The sequence below is a fragment of the Dendrobium catenatum genome, unplaced genomic scaffold (assembly GCF_001605985.2).
Source record: "Dendrobium catenatum unplaced genomic scaffold, ASM160598v2 fragScaff_scaffold_1715, whole genome shotgun sequence".
Lineage (NCBI taxonomy): Eukaryota > Viridiplantae > Streptophyta > Magnoliopsida > Asparagales > Orchidaceae > Dendrobium > Dendrobium catenatum.
The window spans coordinates 167,249-189,863 of record NW_021320177.1 but is presented as its reverse complement, the minus strand read 5'-3'; the positions used below and the strand labels follow the sequence as shown (position 1 = coordinate 189,863).

Sequence of the window (22,615 nt, the reverse complement as noted above, 5' to 3'; positions counted from 1 at the left end):
ACACATAATTTGCACTTTTCTTTGAAGAATTATTTTTGTAATGTCTCATCTTGCACATCATACACAGCTAATAAAGAGTTCAAGCTGGTGTTGTGGGGCGGCCAACATAGTGGCAAATCATAATCCTATGAGTAGAGCCTCATACTCAAGTTGATTATTAGTGACTTAGAAATTTATATGGGCAACCTAAGCGATGATTATTCCAATTAAGCTTCTTAGAAAAATGCATACTCCAGCCCCATATTCACCTAATAACCCATCTACATATAATGCCAAGAACTAGCTTTTGTTACAGTCTCCTTGTCAGTGTTAGGTGATTGATGTTTAATATAAAGTTAATAAGTGCTTGAGCTTTGATGGTAGTTCATGATGTGTGGGAGATCTAAAATTCACCCAATTCATTTGACCAGTTGACCAATCTTTCAGAGTAATATGGCTTCATGATCATTGCCTTGACGTGATGTTAGTTATGGACTGGATAGGAAGGGCTTACAAGTAGGGTCTTAGTTGCCAAGTAAGGACCCTAGCGCTGATGCGAGATTTTCATGATGGGATATCTCTACTCAGCACCATAAAGAGTATTACTCACATAATAAGCTGACCCAAGCTTTTCCCCTTCGTAAACTCAGAGTTGATGGAGTTATCCCCAAAACTTAGGTACAACTGTATGTCTTCTCATTTCTCAAACTTTATAACAAAAACATGAAGAAGAGGAGCAATTTGAGTCGTTGAAAGTAGGCTTCACACTCCTTATCCAAGTGAACTTTTTTGTGCTTCTCAGGATTTTGATGAAGGGAGAACACCCTTCACTTGACTTGGGGATTAAGAAATTAATCCCAGTAGCTCACCTCGTGTGTTGCAACACATCACATGTCATTTCTAGCGATGACATCTCCAAAGTTGTTTTGACTTTGCCTTTATTTATTTTTGTACCTTAGGTGAAGGGCAATAATCAAAAGAACTTGCCCTAGTCTGTGCTTAAGAAAAACTTTAAAAGATTTTGTTGCATTTTCCACCTTTTCATGAGTGCCTCCAAAATCATGTGACCCTCTAAGCTATTAGATACCTATAAATGACTAACTCTGCATACAACATGATTTTGAGGCTTTTGAATTCCCCATATAATTCCAGTTGAGAACTATAAAATTTTTAAATAAAATTTAGATCAACATTAAAATAAATTTTAAGACTTGTGGCACTTCATTTTGAAATATTTTTCGGATTGGAAGCGTTTAAAATAAGTGTTAGATTGTCTTAATTTTAAGAACCATAATAAAATAATTTAAAATACTTTTATTTTGACGTAGAAAAATAAATAAAAAAATAAAAAATAATAAGTAAAAAAATATTCCAAAATTAATTTCGTTCATTGCCACGGGCTCACGGCTGAGGCTGAGTGCCATGTCCGGAGGATTAAAAGCTCGGGTCACTGTTACTCTGCATTGCGGAGTTTTTATTTGGTCCGGTGCAAGGACCTAGAGGAAGGTTCGGTTTTGCCTAAAAAAGTGCAAATACCGAGTTTTTTGAAAAAATACCGAGTTTTTCAAAAAACTCGGTATTTGCACTTTTTACCTATTTTTGACTAAAACCGAACCTTCCTCTGCATCCAGTGAAAGGACCTAATAATTGCTCCTGCGTTGCGTCCGAATTTCGGTGACCTAGCTGGTAATGGAGGTCAACGCGTGTGAAAGCATCGAAGAGTTACGGCCTAGCGGCGATCCACCACCAAACCCCGACCCTAACCCTAATCCAGAGCCCCGACGACGAATTGTGAGGACGAAAGTCCCGGAGGTGGAAATCCACCTCTTCAACCGCGGCAAAGGTCCGATCGCCACTTTCAGTACGAGCCTCGGCGGATGGGATCAGGACCGCCTCGATGTTCAGGACATCCTCGAAAAGTACGGCTTCCAAACCCTGTACTCTTTCAATTCCTCTGGCCGTGGTGTTCCAATCCGGTTCAACCGTAAAAACGGCCGATCCATTCTCTCATACACCGACGGGTCCCTAGTTCTCGTCGACGGCGAGCCCAAGGTCACCAAATATATATTTTTTAATGAGTGATGTCTTCGGGATATTGATTTGTAAATTTGATCGTTTGCTATGTTTTTTGCTACAGGATCCGCTGGTGAAACCTATAACGAAGTTCCTGGTTGGGGTCGTGTTAATTAGTATTGTAATCTCAGTCTTGATGAAGGATCCTCCGGATTGGTTGAAGAATTTGAAGTTATCTATGGGGGTGTTTCCTGCATGGGTACTTGCTTGCGCTGTTGTGGTTTTGGTTCGCTTTATGAAGAGAACCAAGGGATTGTTGAAGTTCGTGTCGTGAGAATTTAATGAGGTATGGAATTTCGAGAACCTTTTGATTGGTTTCTGGCCAAATAGTTTTTTGTGGTTTTATTTCCTTTGATTTTACAACCTTTCATTTCCATGTATGGATTTAAGAAAATGCGATGGGCATTTGAATTTCACTTAATGAAATGAGAACAACGTGATTGAATGTTTATTAAAGTGGTTGATTAGTGGAAACGATTGAATGTGGACTTGTTGCTTATGCTTTACAATTGTAGCTTTATGAAGCACTATGAAATGGAATAAATTGTGGAAGATAATTGTTGAAAATTGCTAGTATGTGGTCATGAGTAATGGCTCCAAAATGCTTATGTGTTGTTTGGGCTTCTTCTTCTTCTTCTTCTTCTTCTTCTTCTTTTCATTTCATTTTATTTGTATTTTGATACTAGAGAAAAAATATTTGATATCTTAAAAATTTATTATCATATTTTTTATTTTTTTAATGTAAAATAAGTTGATTTAATTGGTGAAGGTCGTAGTCGCCAGTGGGGCAGTGAAAACCTTGAAAAGTGCATTTGCATTATTTTAAATTAAAGGCAAAAAGTGTACAATGAGTACAATCTAGTATGGAGATCTAAAAAGAAACATCCCTTAGCAAAATAAAACAAAAGAGAGTGAAACACAATTCAAACTTTAACTTTCCATAGATTTATACATTTCATAAAGATAGAAACAAAAAAATTGCTATTTCGTTGTAAATGTGAGGCCATCAAAGTGCTTGTAGCCATGTAGGAAACACCCGACTACGGTCCCTCTGGCCTCTATCGCTTGCAGACTACGGTCCCTACGACCTTCGTCGCCCACCAAATTTGATCCCTCCAACCATCGTCGTTTGTCGACTATAGTCCCTCTGACCACCGTTGCTCGCTAACTACGGTCCCTCCAACCTCCGTTGTCCGTCGATTACGGTACCTCCAACCACGTCATTTGTTGACTACGATCACTCTGACCTCCATTGTCCATTGACTATGGTCCCTCTGACTACCGTTGCCCGCTGTTACTGTCCCTTGGACTAACGTCGGCCAAATATAGTCTTGCCAACCAAATGAACATGCCAACATTTTCTTGATAATGGCTTTCTTATCATTAGATTTTTCGAACCCCAACTATACAATGTGTTTTATGTGATTCATTGAGCCAAGGCCTTTCCCCCGAGGAAGAACACATTTGTAATTGACTACAAACACTAATGTAATCATTTTAAATGGGCTAGATCTCATTATTTTTACCCATTTCAGGAGTTTCCACATAAAAATCTTGATGTCTCTTATGACTCTCGCATCCCTCTCATTTTATCTTTATGTGTACAGGATCTTCATACAAAGCTTTGATGCTAAATTATATATCTCTTTACAGTCATTTATGATCTTGTCCGCAACATCTTGATGTTGTCTGTGAAAAATAATTCCTGGTTGAGGGGCAATCTTTGTTACAATCTTGAAAGGTCGTTCACGTCAATGTTTTTGGCAAGATTAAAGCATGGTAGTCCTCTTATCATGATCTATTATCTGGTCCAAAGGAAGTCCTTCAATATTAAGAGCAACTTCATCGCAACAACGAGCAAACATTATTCTATCGCATTTTAACCATCAGTTTTTATTGCATTAATTTTATAGGAAGTAGATTTGATTATGGTTATAATCAAGAAAGCCATTCCAAGATTTTAGTTATCCAAAAATAATCTTGCAAGCAACAATCTATTATAAATCTTCTCACAAATATAGAAAGGTTTAAAGTAAATCCTAATCTCTATACAGTTAGTGTGTCGTTACACTGCTGCCATCGACACACCTCCCAACCACCTCTATTGGGTTGTTCACTATCCTCCCCGGGAATCATGGATGCCTACTATCTTTAATATAATACAATTCAACCACCACCTTCATCAGCCTGACGACTAGAGTTGGCCCTTTTCCTCTCAATCACTATCGTCGACCCTTCGCCTCCTGATAGACATCATTGACCACATGCTTGATTACCATCATCAACACACCCTCCAACTGCCAGTGCCAGAGGACCATGTTCTGATCTGATCATCGCCGACAGTCTTTACACTCTTATCGGTCAGCTTTTACCTCACCAGGTATAAAGTGGAGTCTGCACAGTGGACCAGGCTTCTATTGCTATTAACAATCTTGCGACTCCATAAGGACAGTCTTCGGAAGAAGGCCTGAGTCCACATCGGAAGATTGAGCCTTATTGCTATTGACGATCTTGTAACTCCTTCAAGACAACCTTCAGAGGAAGTCCAGAGCCAACATTGGAGGACAGGGCCTTTATCACTATTGACGGTCTTGCGACTCCTTCAGGATAGTCTTTAGTGAAAGTTTGGAGCCCATATAAGAGGATTGAGCTTTTATTTCTTTTGACTGTCTCAAGACTCCTTTAAAACAATCTTTAGAGGAAGATTGAAGCTATGATATTTATTGAAGATGATATAGAAGTTCAAAGACAAACCAATGAAGAAGATAATTATATCATTCATTCTATTGAATAGTTGAAACTTCATGTGCTAGATAATTTATGTTTATGCTTTTGATGTTGTACTAGACATTTAATGCTTATTTATATTTTGAAATTATAAGCTACAAGGCTACAAATGATGATGTTGTCATTTTTTTTGTAATTTCAAATATTATGCTTTGATTGCTTTCTTAATTTTTATGTATGATTTATAAATTATAATGCGGTGTTCGCGCCGTACTGGTATCCTGTATTTTTAAAAATTGACGTGTCCCGTATCCATATCGTGTCATATCCGTGTCGCCGTATCCGTATCGGTGCAACATAGAGAAGATCTGATCCTGCACAGGGGATTGGGCCTTTTTCAGGTGTCAACAACTTTAAAATTTTTGCCAGACCGTGTTTCCATCAATTTGCGAGAAAATTTTATATCGTCTTTGAGATTTGTGCGTCTTCCCCACCCCCAAGGGGGATATTTATAAATCTAGTGGGAGACAAGTTCGGAAATATTTTTCTTGAATTTTTTCAAATTTTTTGGATTTTTAAAATTAAAAATTCCAAAAATTACTTATTTAAATAAATAAAAATGGAAAAAAATTAAATATTAAAAATAATTAAGTTAATTATTTCCTTTCAAAAAATTATTCTAAAAAAAAGTTTTTTTTCTATTTTTATAATAAATTTTTTACTTAATTAAAAAAAAGGCTATATGTGCCATTGGATGAGTCCCTCGCGCACGCAAATCGCTTGCATCTGGTTCGGCCGCCAATGCCTGTCTGGGCTCGATTTTCAACCCACGATCATATTCGGATGTTTTTAAGGTCCTTGGTACCATTTTTTGATGTTTCAGATTCAATGTTGATACTTTCAGAACCCAGCGAAGCCTCTACAATCAGTTTTAAATAATTTTAAAATTTTGGAGCAAAAATTTTAACATTTTTCGCTTCGATCAATGCTTCAACTTAATGGAATGCTAAAATTATGAATATATTTATGAACTATGCTAGATTAAACGTCCATAAATAGAGGGACAATTGATATGTCACCTAAAATTGTCTTGATCGAGCACGAATCTTGAGGCATATTCAAGTTAACAACTTCTAAAATTAAATTTTGGACCAACCAACATCCAATTTTCTTAAAGTTATAGTCAAACTGAATGTTTCAAAGAGATGAACACCAAAATCTATTCAATCCGAGCTCAAATGGGTCTAAATAAATTGGCCGAAGCATATTTGGAAGCTTCAAAATTTTTATTGGAGGAATAAATGAACTCTAAATATGTCATGCTTATATTTGAATCGATCAATTTGACGAGGTGAATCCAATGAGCCAAACATCTCTTAATTCTGACATACTTTAAGCACAAAAATGTTTGTCAAATGCTCTACGATCGTGGGGATCAATATGGACCATCTGATGGAGCACTCCGAATTTGCCCCAGTTCTTTTCCACATTTACAGGGTGTGCCACTCTTAAAAATCTACATGAAAGTTGCTTGGAGTTTGGACCTTTAGCTGGAGATTGGAGAGTGCTATTTGGCTTCAAGGATTTAAAGCTACACCCATGCACCTTCACCGGGAAACCATCGTTGACTGTCGTTGGACTTCTACCTGACCATCGTCGAACCACTGCCCTGCTGCTAACTGCTGTCAAACTTCCAGCCTGCCTCCGACCGCAATCGGACTTCCACTCGGCCTCCTAACACCGCCTGTCCTTTGCTTTCGGCCGACCATCACCAGACCTCCGCCCGGCTGCCATCGTCACTACACTTCGACCTCCATCATCCACTGACTAAGGTCCCTCCGACCTCCGTTGCCCGCCTACCATGATCCCTCTAACCACCGTCACTCATCGACTGGTCCCCTCGACCTCCGTCGCCAAGCGACTACTGTCCACCCGACCTCTGACAACTGTAGGCCAAATACAATCATGCCAACCAAATGAGCAGGCCAACGTTCTCTTGAGAATGTCTCCCTTATCATTAGATTTTTTCAACCCCAACTATGTAATGTGTTCTATATGATACATTGAGTGAAGGCCTTCCCCCGAGGAAGGACACCATTTATAATCGACTACAAACACTAGTGGAATCATTTTAAGTATACTAGTCCCTATGGTTTTTACACTTTCAGGAGTTTTAACTTAAAAATCTTGATTTCTCTTATGACTCTTGCACCCCTCTTTTTGTTTGTATGTATGCTAGATCTTTGTACAAAACTTGGATGTTAAACTCTATATCTCTCTACCGCCGTGAATATTTCAGTCCCCAACAATCATCATCTCCTAAGAGATTTCTGGCCAATCTATAGGAATTAAAAGAGAAAGAAGGCCTTTAATTAGGAGAAAAGGATAGTGGATATTAACTCTAGTGTGGATCTACTCCCCCCAAAGAAGTTGTAATTTATAGCCTTTAACCTTAGCCCCATCATGTTCTATGAGTACTTACACAGCCATATAATGATGCTTTCAATTGATGATCTTCATTTATTAGTGATGAAGTGAATTGGCTTATTCTAGCAAAGCACCTCTTTCCTGGTGAATTCTCACAAGAAGGTACCAATAAAAAAATTTCTGCAAGGCAATTTATACTATGTTGCAAAGGTAAAAAAATGACTTATCTATCAGGCACCAGTAGTTCGTCTTTATAGAGTAGAGTACTAAGACCTAGTGGGCAAAGTTCATTAACAAGGACAATATTTACTTGCTAAGCTTTAAGGAAAGTATCAAGAAGCAGGCAGAAGAGTTAAAGGTGACTGATGAATTGAGCATTATTGAGCTACAAAGTAGAGTGAATACTTTGCAGTTTACCAAAGACATCGAATAAAGAGCTAGCCTAATCTTTATATTCCTTACTTGTGGAAACATAGAGTTAAATACGAGTTTTAATAAACTATACACAAAACAGGTTAGCTCCTCTACTAAACCTCTGAAGACCATAGGCAATGGCGAGTTTATTAGCTTGGAAATGCATAAAGAAGAAATTATGAATTAATATCAAGAAAGCCATACATTTTGCTTAGATGTGCAAGGTTCCATAGCATTGTCAACTATGCATGGTGGAACCTCCGCATCTTCAACCAAGACATTGATAGCTACCTAAAGCAAAAGGAAGCAGTAAAGGCGGTCCTTCATAATGTAGATTGCTAGCATTCTTCATAAGGTGGCTCTTGATATCTATTTTGTAAACTCATATTTTGAAAATGAAATTCATTTTTTTGTATTGCGTGAGCTGCTTTGACATGGGTGTCTTTGTTTATTTTGAAATATTTTCCTTGCCAAATATTTTTTATTGGAATTTGCCAACTTGTAGCATATTTTGTCCAACAAGAATATTTTAAGGCATATCTCTTGTTTTTTGGAAATTATTTTCTAAGATAATTTGTCATTGTCTTAAATGGGCCTCGCATTTTGCCATACCTTTTATCTTCATAGAGGTAGCTATCAAGACTCATCACTAGAAAGGACTACCCGCATTACTCAATGTGGATTTATTTTATCATAAAGGGGGAGTCATAGTTCTAGGGTTAGATTTTTATGTGTAATGCTAAATGGTATTTTTCAAATATTTTGACATAGAAGATTTATGTTTGGGAGATAGCCAAGGGGAATCTCTCAAATTTTATAGCAGTGGTTAAAATTCAAGTAGTATTTTAAGTATTAGTTGTGTTCCAGTTAATAGCCATATTAAGTCTTAAGTTTTCATTGAGTCATGTGACAAGTATGTAAGAAATGAATCTTAGTTTTAATGACAAGTTCTACGCTTATTAAGATTTGGGAGAATAGGGGTCGAGTTCCCCAAGTACATTGAATTCTCTGAGCATTATTAAATGCCAAGTTTCTTGAATGTTAACAATTCTAAATTGTTGAAATTTGTCTTCAATTAGCTAATTTTGTACGTTCGAGATTTGCTTGGTTTTGAAGTAGTTGAATTTGTTGATTTTCTTTTTCTTCACGATGTATCTTTGTAAGGCATCTTTTATCTCAAACTCGGCATTCATCTAGTTTAGCATGAATTATGCCCAAAGTTTAGTCCAAAAAGTAGAACCTTTTACTCAATGCTCGATCCAAATGTGTCCGTGGACAACACTTGACCTTATATATCTATCTATCTGAGAGAGAGAGAGAGAAAGTTCAAAAGAAAAAAAAAAGAAAGAAAATACAAAATATAAGAGAAAATAAAAAAAAGAGAAAAAATGAAAAGAAAAAAAAAAAAGAAAAGTTTTCTGCATTTTTGAGCATTGTTCACCATGGCTATCTATCCACAAAAAGTTCAAAAGAAAAAAAAAGAAAGAAAATACAAAATATAAGAGAAAATAAAAAAAAGAGAAAATGGAACGAAAAAAAAAGAAAAGTTTTCTGCATTTTTTAGCATTTTTCACCATCGCTATCTATCCACACAGAGGTATAATTTTTCTTAACTCAAAACCTCGCTTTCGGCATTCGCGTCGAACCGAAAAATCGCGCATACAAGCTTTTTTCTAGCGTGGTGGATGAGAACTCAATGTGACGCCTACAGCGAGGCGTGTAAGTCCTGCACACGCTTTTCTCTAGCGTGATGGGGATGAATATAAAATTGTGTATTTCAAAACAGGTATCGAAGACCCATACGCGCCTTTCTTTGGCATGATGGAATTGAAGATTTTACGGCCACGGTGTCATTCGACACCTATCGTACATGTTTTTCTCTAGCGTGGTGGAAGGCCCAGACTCCTGTAGTTTCTCCTAAATGGGGGAGATGACGGTAGGGTGTCGAAATTTCATTGAAAGATACAGAGGACTTGGATAAAAAGAAGAGGACCTGATTTGAAAAAAGTGCAGTGGACTTAGACTCAAATGAACTAAGTGTAGGAGAACTAAATTTAACTTAAATTTGAGCACATACAAGGAACCCGTTGCATACAAATAATAACAATTTGAACAATTACTGGGAACTGGACACATAGATTGAACAATAGGGAACTTGTACATGAATTGGACTTGATAAGAGCTGGGATTTGACATGGAACAAATGAAAGTGAACTGAATCAGAAGTTGAACATTGAATGAACATATGAAGCATAATTTAAATGTCTAAAATGAGACTTACAACTTGGCATAATAACAAAGTTAACCATGCAAGTAAGAAGCAGGTGGAGAATACAATGACATGCTCATAACTAATAATACAAAATCTTCAATTATCACTTCAATCAGATGACAAATGTTAATGATCAATAGTGTTAAGTCCATCATGTATATATGTGTTGCAATCCATCTTGGAGGATTAAGAACTTCCAAGTGTAGTTTAACTATGAGAGGCATGGCCTGATCATAAAGTCATAGAAAGTGGCCCATCTACATTTGATAATCAACAAGGATTGTAGAAGGTGTGATAATTTGCCTGTAGATGACCATACAATCAATGTCAACAAGCAAAATCAATTCGCAAGCAAAGGAAAATGACATATAAGAGACATAACATGTCTGCAAGTAAAGTAATGTGGTTGCAAAGAACATAGTCCCCTTGGCCATTGATGCCACTTAACTGCATGTGAGAATACATATTCTCTGCAAACATATATAAGCATCATGCAATGAATACTACGATACTCCTACAATCAACAACGGACCAGTGTCAAACAAATGCAATAAAGATTCATAAACAAAGACGAACACCTACGAGTTGATGTAGGAGACCCGTCACCTGCATAACATGTGTTGTAGGAGATCCATCATGAGCTTAGCACACTACCTACAAGCAAAATTCAAAAGACCATCAATGAATACACAACTCACAATGCTCCTATAATCAACCACCATTCAAGAGCCAACAAATATGCCAATTCATATTAAATGGAGGAAGACAATACACAGCGGACACAAGCTCCCACAAACTATTGTAGAACACCCATTGACCCCTAATGTGTTGTCCACAACCGAAGTGCAAAGTGACTATATCAAATGCAAATGCATACAAATTTCTATGCGAAGTTTGTTGTGTATACAACAGGCTGTCTGTGAGCGAATATAGAAGAAATACAATAAATACAAGCGTCCACAGGTCGTAGCAGGAGATTTGCTAATGCACTACAATCCACCTACTGAAAGCAACAATTAGTGCATAATAGTCAACATGTACAAAACAACGAACAACTCAATCTACAAGCTGTAATGCCACGCCATCGGATTTATAATACTTATACAAGCAAACATAAGGCGTCTACGAGCATCCAAATAGAATGTTGCATTCAAATGGCTGTTGTATGCACAACTGAGCAACATCAAATATTTCAAAAAAGTTCCTACGCATGCACTGTAACATGTATGCGCATAGGTATACAAAAGTGCATATGTAATCAAATACCCGCATGGGCCCCGACGAGTGTGTTGACCCAATCCTCTATTTGCAAGTTGATTGGGTCAGGAAGGTTTAGTCAACGAAAATGCTAATAAAATTTCTGGTGATGGCAGTGTTGAACGTAGATTTAAACCAGACTGGTTAATTTCAAACACTTAAAATGCTTCCCAAATGCCCTTGAATGCCCAAATCTCCAAAATCACCAAAATCTAAATATTTAAAAATTGAAATCAATAATCCAATCACTTAAAATGAAAATCCATCCACCATACGCAATAGTTTGCCAAGGCGGATAAATTTGAAAATAACTTAAGCTCACGTAGAGCTAATGTCTGGTCGAGAATATCATTAAGATTCATTATCAAATAGTCTCCTGCCACTAAGGACGTGACATTTATCTTCTAACCGGTAGTTTTGCTACCAAATGGCATTGTAGGAAAACAGTTATGACTGGGGCCCTCTGAACATAGTGGTTTGTCACTAAATGACACAACTAAATTACGGTTATGGCCAGAGCCCGTAAACTCCCTAATGGCATCAAATCCTTGATATATGGATCAATATGATATAATCGATAGGGCAGAAAGCTCTCCACTAGCTAAGGTGGATTCATATTTGTCCCCTTAGCCAAATACTCCTCCTAAATTTATAAGGTAGCATTAGATGAAGCAACCCATGACTGCCGATAAGGATCCTTCTATCAGGTTGGGTCAACTACCTTCTCTGACTAAGTAGACCAGAGACCACGATGGCCCAGGATGATGGAACCATGGGATCTTGATCGGGTCCATCATTCATTCCCCCACCATTTGCTTTAAGTACAACATAGTGAAATGTTTAATTTTAAATCTCAACCCTCACAAATACATTCAACCCATGTTGCTACTATACGACAGATTCCATGTATTTCTACGTATATGATCGATGATTAGCCTTAATCAAAAGTTCTCTTATTATCGTGAAGGGTAACTAACTATAGAGCCTTGTGCCTATAGGAAACCAAAACTCAGATCATAAAGCCCTTAGAAAATAAGGGTGAAATCTCTAGGTAGTGTCTTATCTTCAAACTCAATATGCCTTTACAAAATTTATCCAAGAACTTAATCCATTAACTCCTCTGAAAAACAACAGGGAGGCTGGGTGTTGAATTTTATTCTCTTTATCTAAAAGGATAAAGTAAACACATAAAGCTTTTATTTTAACTAAGTATTTTATTTAATTTAAATTTTAAAGAATCATATAAATTAATCATTTTAAAGCTGGAAGCTAATAAACAAGGTCTAAGTTTTCAAATTAATGCATTTGTTTTTCCCCTTAAGGATAAAGCAAAAAATATAATATTTATTTTTATTTATAGGATTATTTAATTTTGATTTATTTATTTAAAGTCATTTGATATGATTTGTTTAAGTATTTTGAATTAAAAATGTTTTATTATTTGTAATTATTTAATTTAAATCATTTAATTTCTTTTTTGATATTATTTTTATTTTTATGTTATTTATTTAATTTTAAAATTTAAAATTTTATTTGTATATTTATTTAATTTTAAATAATTTCTTTTGATTTTTTCCTCTGAGTGATCTCAAATGATGATTTCAAGAGTTTGAGGCCATTTGGATTTTTTTTTAATAATTATTTTATTTATTTATTTATTAAATTTTATCTAAATCTTAATTATTTTTTATTTTTTGTTTTCTCAAAGGGCTTTTATTTTTTATTATTTTATTTATTTATTAAATTTTATCTAAATCTGCTTAAATAATGTATTTTTTCAATGTAATTTTTTATATATTTTTTATTTGAATTTTAAATGATTTAATAAAGTTATTAGGTTAATTATTGAGGTGAAATTAGGATTTGCTAATTGATGGACTAAATGAACTCCAATTGGCTTGAAATTTAAATCATGAGCTAATGACGACTCATAGATTAAACCCTAGCAAATTTGGATCATCAAAGCTTTTCATGGATTTTGGGTGAATTTCCAAACTAAATGCATCTATATCTTAGAAAATTCATATTGGGTGTTTTAAACGAAGGATTGGTGTGAAATCAATGGCTAACTAACTCTTGTAAACAATCCCTAAAAGCACTAAAATTGTAGTCTGCGTCCAAAGATTTATTTTTCCTACTTTAAAAAACTAAAATTTGGTTTTTTTTTTTTTTTTAATGTGTTCTCAATTCCCTATAGAGACAAGCCTCTATAGTTAATTATATCTCAAGACAAGTCTTGAGAAAACTTTTGATTAAAGTGGAGATTATACTTTTTAAATTGATAAAAAATTAATCAAAAATTTCATCTTTTTATACTATCAAATGAGAATAAATAAAACTTAAAGATTGATTTATTTTACTTTTTTAGGCGAAGGTTTAGATTTTTTTTTTAGTTTTAGTTCATCATTTATTTAAAATTTAAATGACCCCTTCCCTCCCTGAGAAGAAGATAATGAGGGTGTGAATACAATATGAGCTTATATCTGCTTGGAGTGCACTATCCACTAATATCCTATGCACCAATCAACATCTCATGAATGCAAGATATGTAGGCTTTTTTTAATTGGAATCAAGGAGATTTTAATTTGGAATTTAATCAAAATTTTTAATATGTAAATGCACCTAACTAGTACAGTGCATTATGTATGAAGCAATATAAATGAAAATTGAAATATTATTTATATAAAATAATATAAGTATAAACCAAGATTTACTGATAGTAAGGTGGCCAAGCTTCTTCATAAGAAACCTAAATTTCTACTCCTATACAATTTAGTCGATCCAGGTCTAGAACTGCTAAATGATTAATTGGTGAGCCTTCTACAGCCTTTTTAATTTTAAACCCTAATGAAAATTGGGATATGGCTTTATTTATTTATTATAGGTTTCGAATGATTTTACAGGTGATTCGGTTGTTTCCTCAGATGAATCTTGTCTATCCACTCCTGATCCTTGGTGGTTTCAGAAGGATTGGTGCAAATGGCTGAAGTTCTAGTTACTGTTATTTATAATGAGGATTTGAAAGCTCAATTAGCGATGAATTTGAATGATACTAGTGTGGATCATTTTGATTGGCTTGATGAGTCCCAATCATCTCTTTTTGGGACGTGGGTGAGGAGTTGGATATGCACGAGGAGTTTAATGTGATTTTTAACTTGAAGGTGAATAACATTATTGAGAAAGCTTTTTTCATTGGGAGTGGGAAGTGGCTTAGGCGTAAATTTAATCGGAAGAAATTGATGCTGTTGTGGTGTGGTTTGACTTCTTTTGACTAGGTGTGGATCCTCTTTGGTGGGGTGTTATGTGTTCTTCTTTTTCTAGGTGCTACTCTATTTGGTTGGCTTTTGTTTGCTTCTATGGTTGCTGGTTGCTGGTATGTTTTTTCTTTTACTTGGATTGGTGGCAAGGTTTTGAGGTCAGACTATGATGGGGCAAGTTTCCTATTCGCCACCCTTCATGGCCTTGCTTGTCTTGGCAACTTAGGTGGTTATCTGGTTTGTATTGAAACTTCTTGCTACTGTATTCTCTTCCTCCAACGGATGGTCGAAGCTTAGCAACTGGTGGCAATTCTAAGTCCGATAGGCTTCAGTCTACTTTTTGTTTTCTTCCATTTTTTATTTATTTTCATTTTATGATTGCTTGGAAATCTTTAGTTTAATGTGGTATTCTAAGCTTTGTGTTTGCATGTCTTGGACTTATTTGCTTATGTTTGTACAACCCTTTTCAGTAATGGAATAACATCTTTGATTTAAAAAAATTTATTTATTATAGGTCCTATGATAATTTAATTTGAATTTGTTTTTGTTATTTATTCTTTTATTAAATTATTTTTATTTTAAAACTTCAAATTTGTCTAATTTTAACTTATAAGGAATCATGATAATTAATAACCCCAAGTAAAATATGGGATTAATAATCATTAAATCTTCAAGCTCAAAATTGTAATATAGGCATTCCTCCATGTAGGATAAAATGATTGTATAGAGTTTCTTGTTTTATTTAAGTATTTTATTTATTTAAATTTCAAAAAATCCTATTAATTGATTACTTCAAAGCTTGAAGCTCATAATCAAAAGGTCCTAAACTCATAATTGTAACACATTTGATTATGCCCAAGGGATTAAATAAAGAATATAGTTTTTTAAGTTATATTTAGTGTTTTATTGATCATTATTTTAAAAGAATATGTTAACTAAAGGCCCTAAATTGCTTTGAAGTGTTCAATTAAAACATCTTAAGTCTATCGTTTTAATGCATTTGTGACTTCCTATAAGAATCAAATATATGCATAAAGGCCTTAGAATTGATTGGGGTTTATTGTTGAATTGGTTTTTTTAATTTAATTGAATTGTTTTTTAAGTTAAATGAATTTAACTTGGTTAATAATTTAATTTGATTTAATTTATATGAGTTAATTTATTTGAATTTGCTATGATTTTTATTTATTTTATTTAAATTTGAATTTTTTAAATTAATAAGAATTTTAAATTATTTTTTAATTACTTTTTAAATTTTAATTTAATATTATTTTTTAATTAATAAATTGGATGAGGCTTTTATTTTTTCTTGTTGTTAGGGTTGATTTAGGTTGTAATGCAATTTACATTCTATGTTAATGATTTGAATATTATTTATTATGAATTTTAAAAATTTTAGCCCCAAAATAGAGGCTAAAATTTTGATTTGTGATTTAAGAAACATAATAAGCCCTAATTAATGTCAAATGAATTATTATGGTTTAAGATGTCATTAAGTGTGTTAGATTTGAGTTTCACTCCTATTGAAGTTGAAATGAATTTCCTAGAATTTGTTTTAAGTTGGCTAAACACAATCCTAAGTTGATTTACCTAAGGATCTCTATTATTCATCAAGGCTTACATTCATATGTATCTAACCTTTGGATAAAAGTAAACAAACAATACCAAGCAAAAGCCCTAATGATTTATGGATTGGTCTAAAGAAATTTTCAAATATTTAGATCCAATCATGTCATATACATTTGAAAATTTAAGTGAGAAATGTAGAAACTTTAAAGATAGTTGAGAAAAATAGGGGATATAGACAACATGTCGTAGTATTACTCAACTAAATTTGAGCCCAATTGAATAACTACTTATGGAGTAATTAAATAAAAAGATTGGTTTCAAAGAAAAATTACTTTCAAAATAACTAACAAATCCTTTTAGTTTAAATTTTAAATGAGAGATAATTTAATCCTTAATTTATGGAGCCCTACAATTTGCATAGTGGTTTAGTGGTTGATTTACTAAAAGTTTGGCATGTTTTGGACATTTCATTCATTTTATAATTCAATTTAAAGCCAATTCAGATAGTGGCACTGGCAGTGCAAGAGCTTTACATGTGGTAGCATGCTATTGGGCTCTTGGAATGGCAGTGGTTAGCCACTTATCCATGCAAGCAGCTCTCCCGACCATTCATACTTGCATAGTAGGATTGAATGGTCTGGATTTAATTTAGGGATTAGGTAGTTTTGGGGGCATTGCACGGAATTTTAGCATGATGCCATCTGAACCATTCAATATATTACACACAAGATAAATGACCCAGATTGCATTTCCTACCTCTAGACAAGCACAACCCTAGAATTTTATTTATCTTAAAACTAATTATTAAATGAATGCCAGTGATTGAAACCATTCACAAAGCTTCATAGAAACCTAAGCTATGATTGTCTGCAGTTTGAATGGTTCATACAATGAAGCATGGAAATTATTTAGAAGCCTAGGTCTAGAACTTGGGTTTTAGATTTACTTTTGTAGTAAGAGTTTTAGGACTTGATTTTGATCTAGTATTTTCCCTTAATTCTTAGGCAACTTTGCTGAAGAACCCAAACTAAAGGAGTTCTAGATGTGATGTATAGGAACTTTGTACGAAAGAGTTCTCATTTAGTGGTGATTCTGGTTATTGGTGGCATCTAAATTGCAGGAAAATGACGGGGGAGTGCAGAGAATGATGTGGGATGCCAAAATGAAATAACAGTTGGCTAGGAGGGGCATTGGCTAGAGAATAATTTATACTTTATTCTAATCCATTAAGCTAATCTAGGGACAAGAAATGATCAAGGAAAGGTTGTAGATGATTACTAGTAGGAATGGAAAATTTAGGTGCAGAGTAGTGGCCTGAAAAGCCAAAAAATGACATGGGGTCATTTTTGCTTGGTTGGATAACTTGGGTTAGGTTTGGGCTAAACCAAGGTGTGGAATACATTTAAGAGGTTATTATGAAGATTCTTGAATAGGTTTGAGATGTCCAAACATGGTAAGATTGACTGAAATGGGCTGATTTAAATGGTTTGACCCTTTGAATATTTCTTGAGGTTTTGACAACTTTGATTTGTCAAAGCTGGTCAGGTTAACTAGGATAGACCTGACAAGAGCTTTAAGTGATGTTTTGGCCAACTTTAAGGAGTTTGAATGAATGGTTTGAGGTTTGAATGAATGAGACCTAGCTTGCTTAAGTTTAAGCAAACCATTGGAGTTGACTAAGTCAACTTACAACATGTTGATTAGACTATGGAATAAAGACATTTAGGAGTTCAATTTGACTGATTTTGAGTAATGTTTTGGGTTTAAATGACCTTGTGCATGCATTTGATAAAATTTAGATTGATTTGACTAGTTTTGGGTTTGGTTGTCTAGGTCAACCTTTGACCAAGGTCGGTGGCCTAGACATGCAAGCCATGAGGAGCATTGTTTAATATGATTTGGTGAAGTTTGATAAAGAGATGAAGTTTGTAGTAGTTCACTTCAGGGGTTTGATCAATTGAGCTAGTCTAGCTCAATTAGGCCAAAATGGGTCAACATCTGGCTTAAGAAGTTAGGGCTGATGAGTTAAGTATTTGAACCACTTATGGTAGATGTAGATGTAATGTTTGAAGTCAAAGGGCTAATGTGAGTTAAGGTGTAGCCCGCTATGCAGGTTAATGTAGATTAGGGTTTTTAATTATCCCAAAGGTGTTGACTTTAGTTCAATATGCATGGGGTTCAAAGGCTAGGTCTAGGACTGTTGAAACTTGTTCAATATGAATTAGGTTGTTAGACCTAAGCTTATATCCCAGCGGCTAACCAAGAGGGGGGGGGGTGGGGGGTTAATTGGTAATTAAAAATTATCCCTCTTTTGAAATTTAAATTAATAATAACTTTAGTAAATTTTTGTAGAAAAAGTTTTTCAACCACAAATTAAACAATACAGTAAAGTAGAAAGCAAAAGCAGTGGAAAATAAAAAGACACAAGATTTATAGTGGTTCGATCAAACACGACTTACATCCACTCCCCGGAGGAACCCTCCGAGTATTGCACTAATACCACTAGTGACTCTCCTTTTACACCCACAGCAAGGAGGAGAAGCCTTTACAAAAACTCTCTTCCACCACTACCCAGTACGGCAGAGAACCGTCGTCCTTTTACACCTCCAAGTGTTGGCAGAGAACCGTCCGTCCTTTTACACTCTCTAAGTGTTGGCAGAGAACCGTCCATCCTTTTACACTCTCCAAGTGTTAGCAGAGAACCTTCTGTCCTTTTACACTCTCCAAGTGTTGGCAGAGAACTATCCATCCTTTCACACTCTCTAAGTGTAGGCAGAGAACTCTTTGGCTATTCACACTTTCCAAGTATAGGTAGTCCTTTCGCACTCTATGAGTGTCAGCAGAGAATCGGATCTTCTTGACAGATCTTCTCACGAAAAATCTAGAATAATGAGAGAAAAGAGTGAAGTAATCAAAAATCACAATTGAATATTCTTACCTTTGAGTACCAAATGAATCATTCACGCTCTAGTAGTAAGAATCCTCCTTCAAACTCTCTCTCACACTCTCCCTTCAGTTTACACGAAGATCAAAGATTACAAGGCAGTTTTATGTGGACCTTATATAGGAAAGACACGAAAAACCATCCAAATACTGCTGACTTTCAAGTTTGTACACAGTCAATCGTCCCGGACAATCGTTAGATCGTCCTGTACGAATAGTATAAAAATAGTTTCATATGAACCCAATGTATATTGGTACGAACTGACTTCATACCCGATTATCATCCTGTATGAACTAAGTTCGTCATGGGACGAACAATTATATCAAGGGTTTGTTTGGATGAAACTGTAGGATGGTCCCAAATTTTCAAGGAACAGAGGACATCATCCTGGGATGAAGATGAGTGTTTATTGGATGAATAGTTCATGTCATGTGTCCAGAGAACTTCGTCCTGATACAAACAGGATGAATCATCTAGACTATCAGCACAAAGTGAGAATCTAGAGCCAATCGCCCTGGGACGAATTATACACTTCATCCGGACGCTCAATACAAAGTGAGAAATCCATAGACCATCATCCAGGAACGAATGGTATACTTCGTTTGGACGAACAATTCAAAGTGAGAATCCAGAGCATATCGTCCTGGGATGAATAGGGAAATTCATCTAGACGATCAGGACTTAGAAAAATTTTCTCACTTCTTGTTCGTTCAATTGCTCTTTCGAGGAGATAACTGACCTGATCGTCCCATACGAACTTGGTTCGTCCTGTACGATTAGTATGATTTTTTTAAAGATCTCCCCATGTGTGTGTGCTAAGTTACTCAATTATAATCACAATCTCTCAAACTCAATAGAATGAAAAATACATACTTCAATTTCTAAACTATGATGTGCTGAATTTGATTTGAAGTCTTCAGTAGTCTGGAGTACGATTATCCTAAAATGTTAATCCACACAAGAGCAAAAATAGTTCTTCCAAAAAGTGTTAGGAGAATATAATACTTAAAACAATAAAATTTGGAATCATCAAAACTATACAAGTTGCAAGAATATAAAACATACAAATAGCAACTCTCTTAACGAGGACATCTATATTAGTCATCAAATCCAAATGATACATTTAAGGATTTAGGGTTCAAATGAACTTACCCGGAAGGTCAAAACATATGAAAGTAATTTAGGATTTTACAATCCATTTAATCAAACTAGGTCAACCATGAACCCAAATGGGTTCAAATAATTTTCAATGATGATTATGAAGATGCTTACATTAGTTTCAATGGTTTTCAAGGTGTTTAAACAAATGTGTCATGTTGAGTGGCTTGAATGAAAAATACTTGAAGTTTTTTGACATAGGGAGGATGTTTTAAGTTTTAGGATTTAGAAGGCAATCAAAGTTTCCAAAATGATTAGGTAATCATTGTGATGTTTTATCAATATGCGAATGATCAAACCCAATTTCTAGAGCTTTACTTAGGGTTTTGATTGAATAAAAATTCTTCTTGAAAAAGGGAAAAGTCCAAAGGCTGTTTGAGTTTAGATTTGAACTTTTATTTTGAGCTTTAAATTTTAAACTGGACTTTGATTTAATGACTAAACTTGATTGAGGGATTCAAGTTTATTGAATGATTTAACTTTGATTTAATGATTGAACCTGATTTAGAGATTTAAGTTTATTAAATGATTTAAGGATGATTGAATATTTAAAGATTAAACCAATGACAATCATGGCATGATTATCAATGAATGAAGAATTGAGCATTTAGAATGATTGAAGATCTTTGAAAATGATTGATTGAAAATTTAAATTATTAAACACCATGCCAAAATAGAGTGATTCAATTGAACTTTACTAGAATAAATAGAATTTAAGATATTGAACACCATGTTTGAATTTTAATAAAGGTGAATAAAAATTTAAATTTGGATGATTGATCTCAAACAAAAATGTGATCACTAAATTGACCCCAAATAGGTGTGATGAACTTAAAAATTAAATAACATGTATTAGCGTTGATTAAAACAATTAGTAGAACCCAAAAAAATTTAATTGACAAATACTTAAAAGGATATGATTCAAAATATATGGATTTAATCATATATAATATATTGACTTCGATGAACTCACGACTATGGGCAACTTCTTCTTATTCTTCTTCTTCTTCTCTCTCTCTCTCTCTCTCTCTCTCTCTCTCTCTCTCTCTCAGCTATTAGAGACTAGGTAATCTCCATATCTTCCAATCCCTATTTTAGTTGACCAGTTAACTTATGTCCGTGCTTCAGTTTCTTATTAGTCCACGTGTTATACTTTCACTGGAGTCCAGACATAGCTCAACATCTGCACCCCACATGTAATAATTTCTCCCAATTATGAAAAGCTCGTCAACGCAAAGAAGGAGCATCAGGAGCAGCAGTTTGAGTTGTATAGAGAGATATTTGCCTACAAATGATCTCATTGGTAGGAACTTTTATTTGGTTCGGTCACCTGACGTAGCTCTACGTTCGGACGCCAGTAAAATAGTGCCACGTGTTCTCACTATTTACGACACGGCCCGACAACCCCGACCCGGAACAGAGATGGGATTGCAATGTTCGCGTGTTGTTAGGTATTGCTCAGTATTGGTCAATTTTGATCGGCAATAACGAGAAATACCATTATGTGAAGACCAATACCGAGCAATGCCGAGTAATACCGAGAAATACAGGTATTACTTGGTATTGTCTTCACATAATGATATTTTTCATTATTGCCAAACAATACCTAGCAATACCGAGCAAAACTAACCAGAGAACTTCAAAAATTAAATCTGGGAGCACCTGAACTTCAATTTCAGCAAACTTACAGTCAAATTGAGCGTCTCGAAAATACGAACCCAACGACACCAAATTCAACTCAATCTGAGTCCCAATGAGTCTGAATCAAAGACTCGAAGTGCTGTTGGAAGGTTTGAATCACAATTTGAGTTACCAAACGATCTCCGATTTTAACGAGCTTATACTCGAATCGAATGGCTCAACGAGACGAATCCAACGAGCCCAAGATTGCCAAATTCCAACATCCCTAAGGCCTTCAAATGTCCAACAAACGGTGCACGATCGAAGGGTTCAATATCGGCTGTCCATTCGACCACTCCCTATTCGCCCATAATCTCACACATATTTACAAGCCATGTCACTCTAAAAAAATTATAAATAGAGCCCTCATTCTTCACAAGGGGACTCAAGTGAGAAGAGAGAGAAGAAGAGAAGAGAGAAAGGGGAAAGGGAGAATCATCTTCTCCTCGACCACCGCCGGAGTTCTTTCTGCCGCCTAAATACGCCAGAACTCTGCCGGATTTTCGGGAGATGCCTGAATTCTGCAGAACTTTGTAAATTTGCTTCGTTAGAAGAAACGAATTGTAATATGATAGTCCTGATTTGTGGGATGAATCAGCTTCTTGAAATTTACAAAACACTAGTGGAACTTTTCAACTGGGCGTGGTCCCGTGATTTTTTCTCTTTTTCGGGTTTTCCACGTAAAAATTTTGGTGTTCATTTTCTTTTCTGTTTGTGTGCTGAATATTCGTGCAACGCTCAGACGTGAATTTGTAAACTCTACAGCCGCGTATATTCTAGCCTGCAACAAAGCTAAAGCCTATAGATAGTGCAATGCCTGGGCAACCAGGTGATGCTTATATTCAGTTGGTTTTTTGA

General features: G+C 35.1%; 1 protein-coding gene across 1 annotated transcript; it reads left to right on the top strand.

Moving 5' to 3' along the window:
* The first annotated feature begins 1,340 nt into the window (after positions 1 to 1,340).
* On the top strand, positions 1,341 to 2,625 carry LOC110099609. Its single transcript, XM_020826806.2, has 3 exons — positions 1,341 to 1,437; positions 1,633 to 2,031; positions 2,117 to 2,625. The coding sequence occupies exons 2-3, from the start codon at positions 1,669 to 1,671 to the stop codon at positions 2,324 to 2,326; spliced, it is 573 nt and encodes a 190-aa protein (XP_020682465.1). The 5' UTR covers positions 1,341 to 1,437; positions 1,633 to 1,668; the 3' UTR covers positions 2,327 to 2,625.
* Positions 2,626 to 22,615: the final 19,990 nt, after the last annotated feature.

Bases quoted from the DNA above. Each gene is read 5' to 3' on its own strand.
- LOC110099609 (XM_020826806.2), top strand. From the start codon at position 1,669: ATGGAGGTCAACGCGTGTGAAAGCATCGAAGAGTTACGGCCTAGCGGC. The intron at 2,032-2,116 runs GTCACCAAATAT...TTTTTGCTACAG, and splicing joins TCGTCGACGGCGAGCCCAAG to GATCCGCTGGTGAAACCTAT.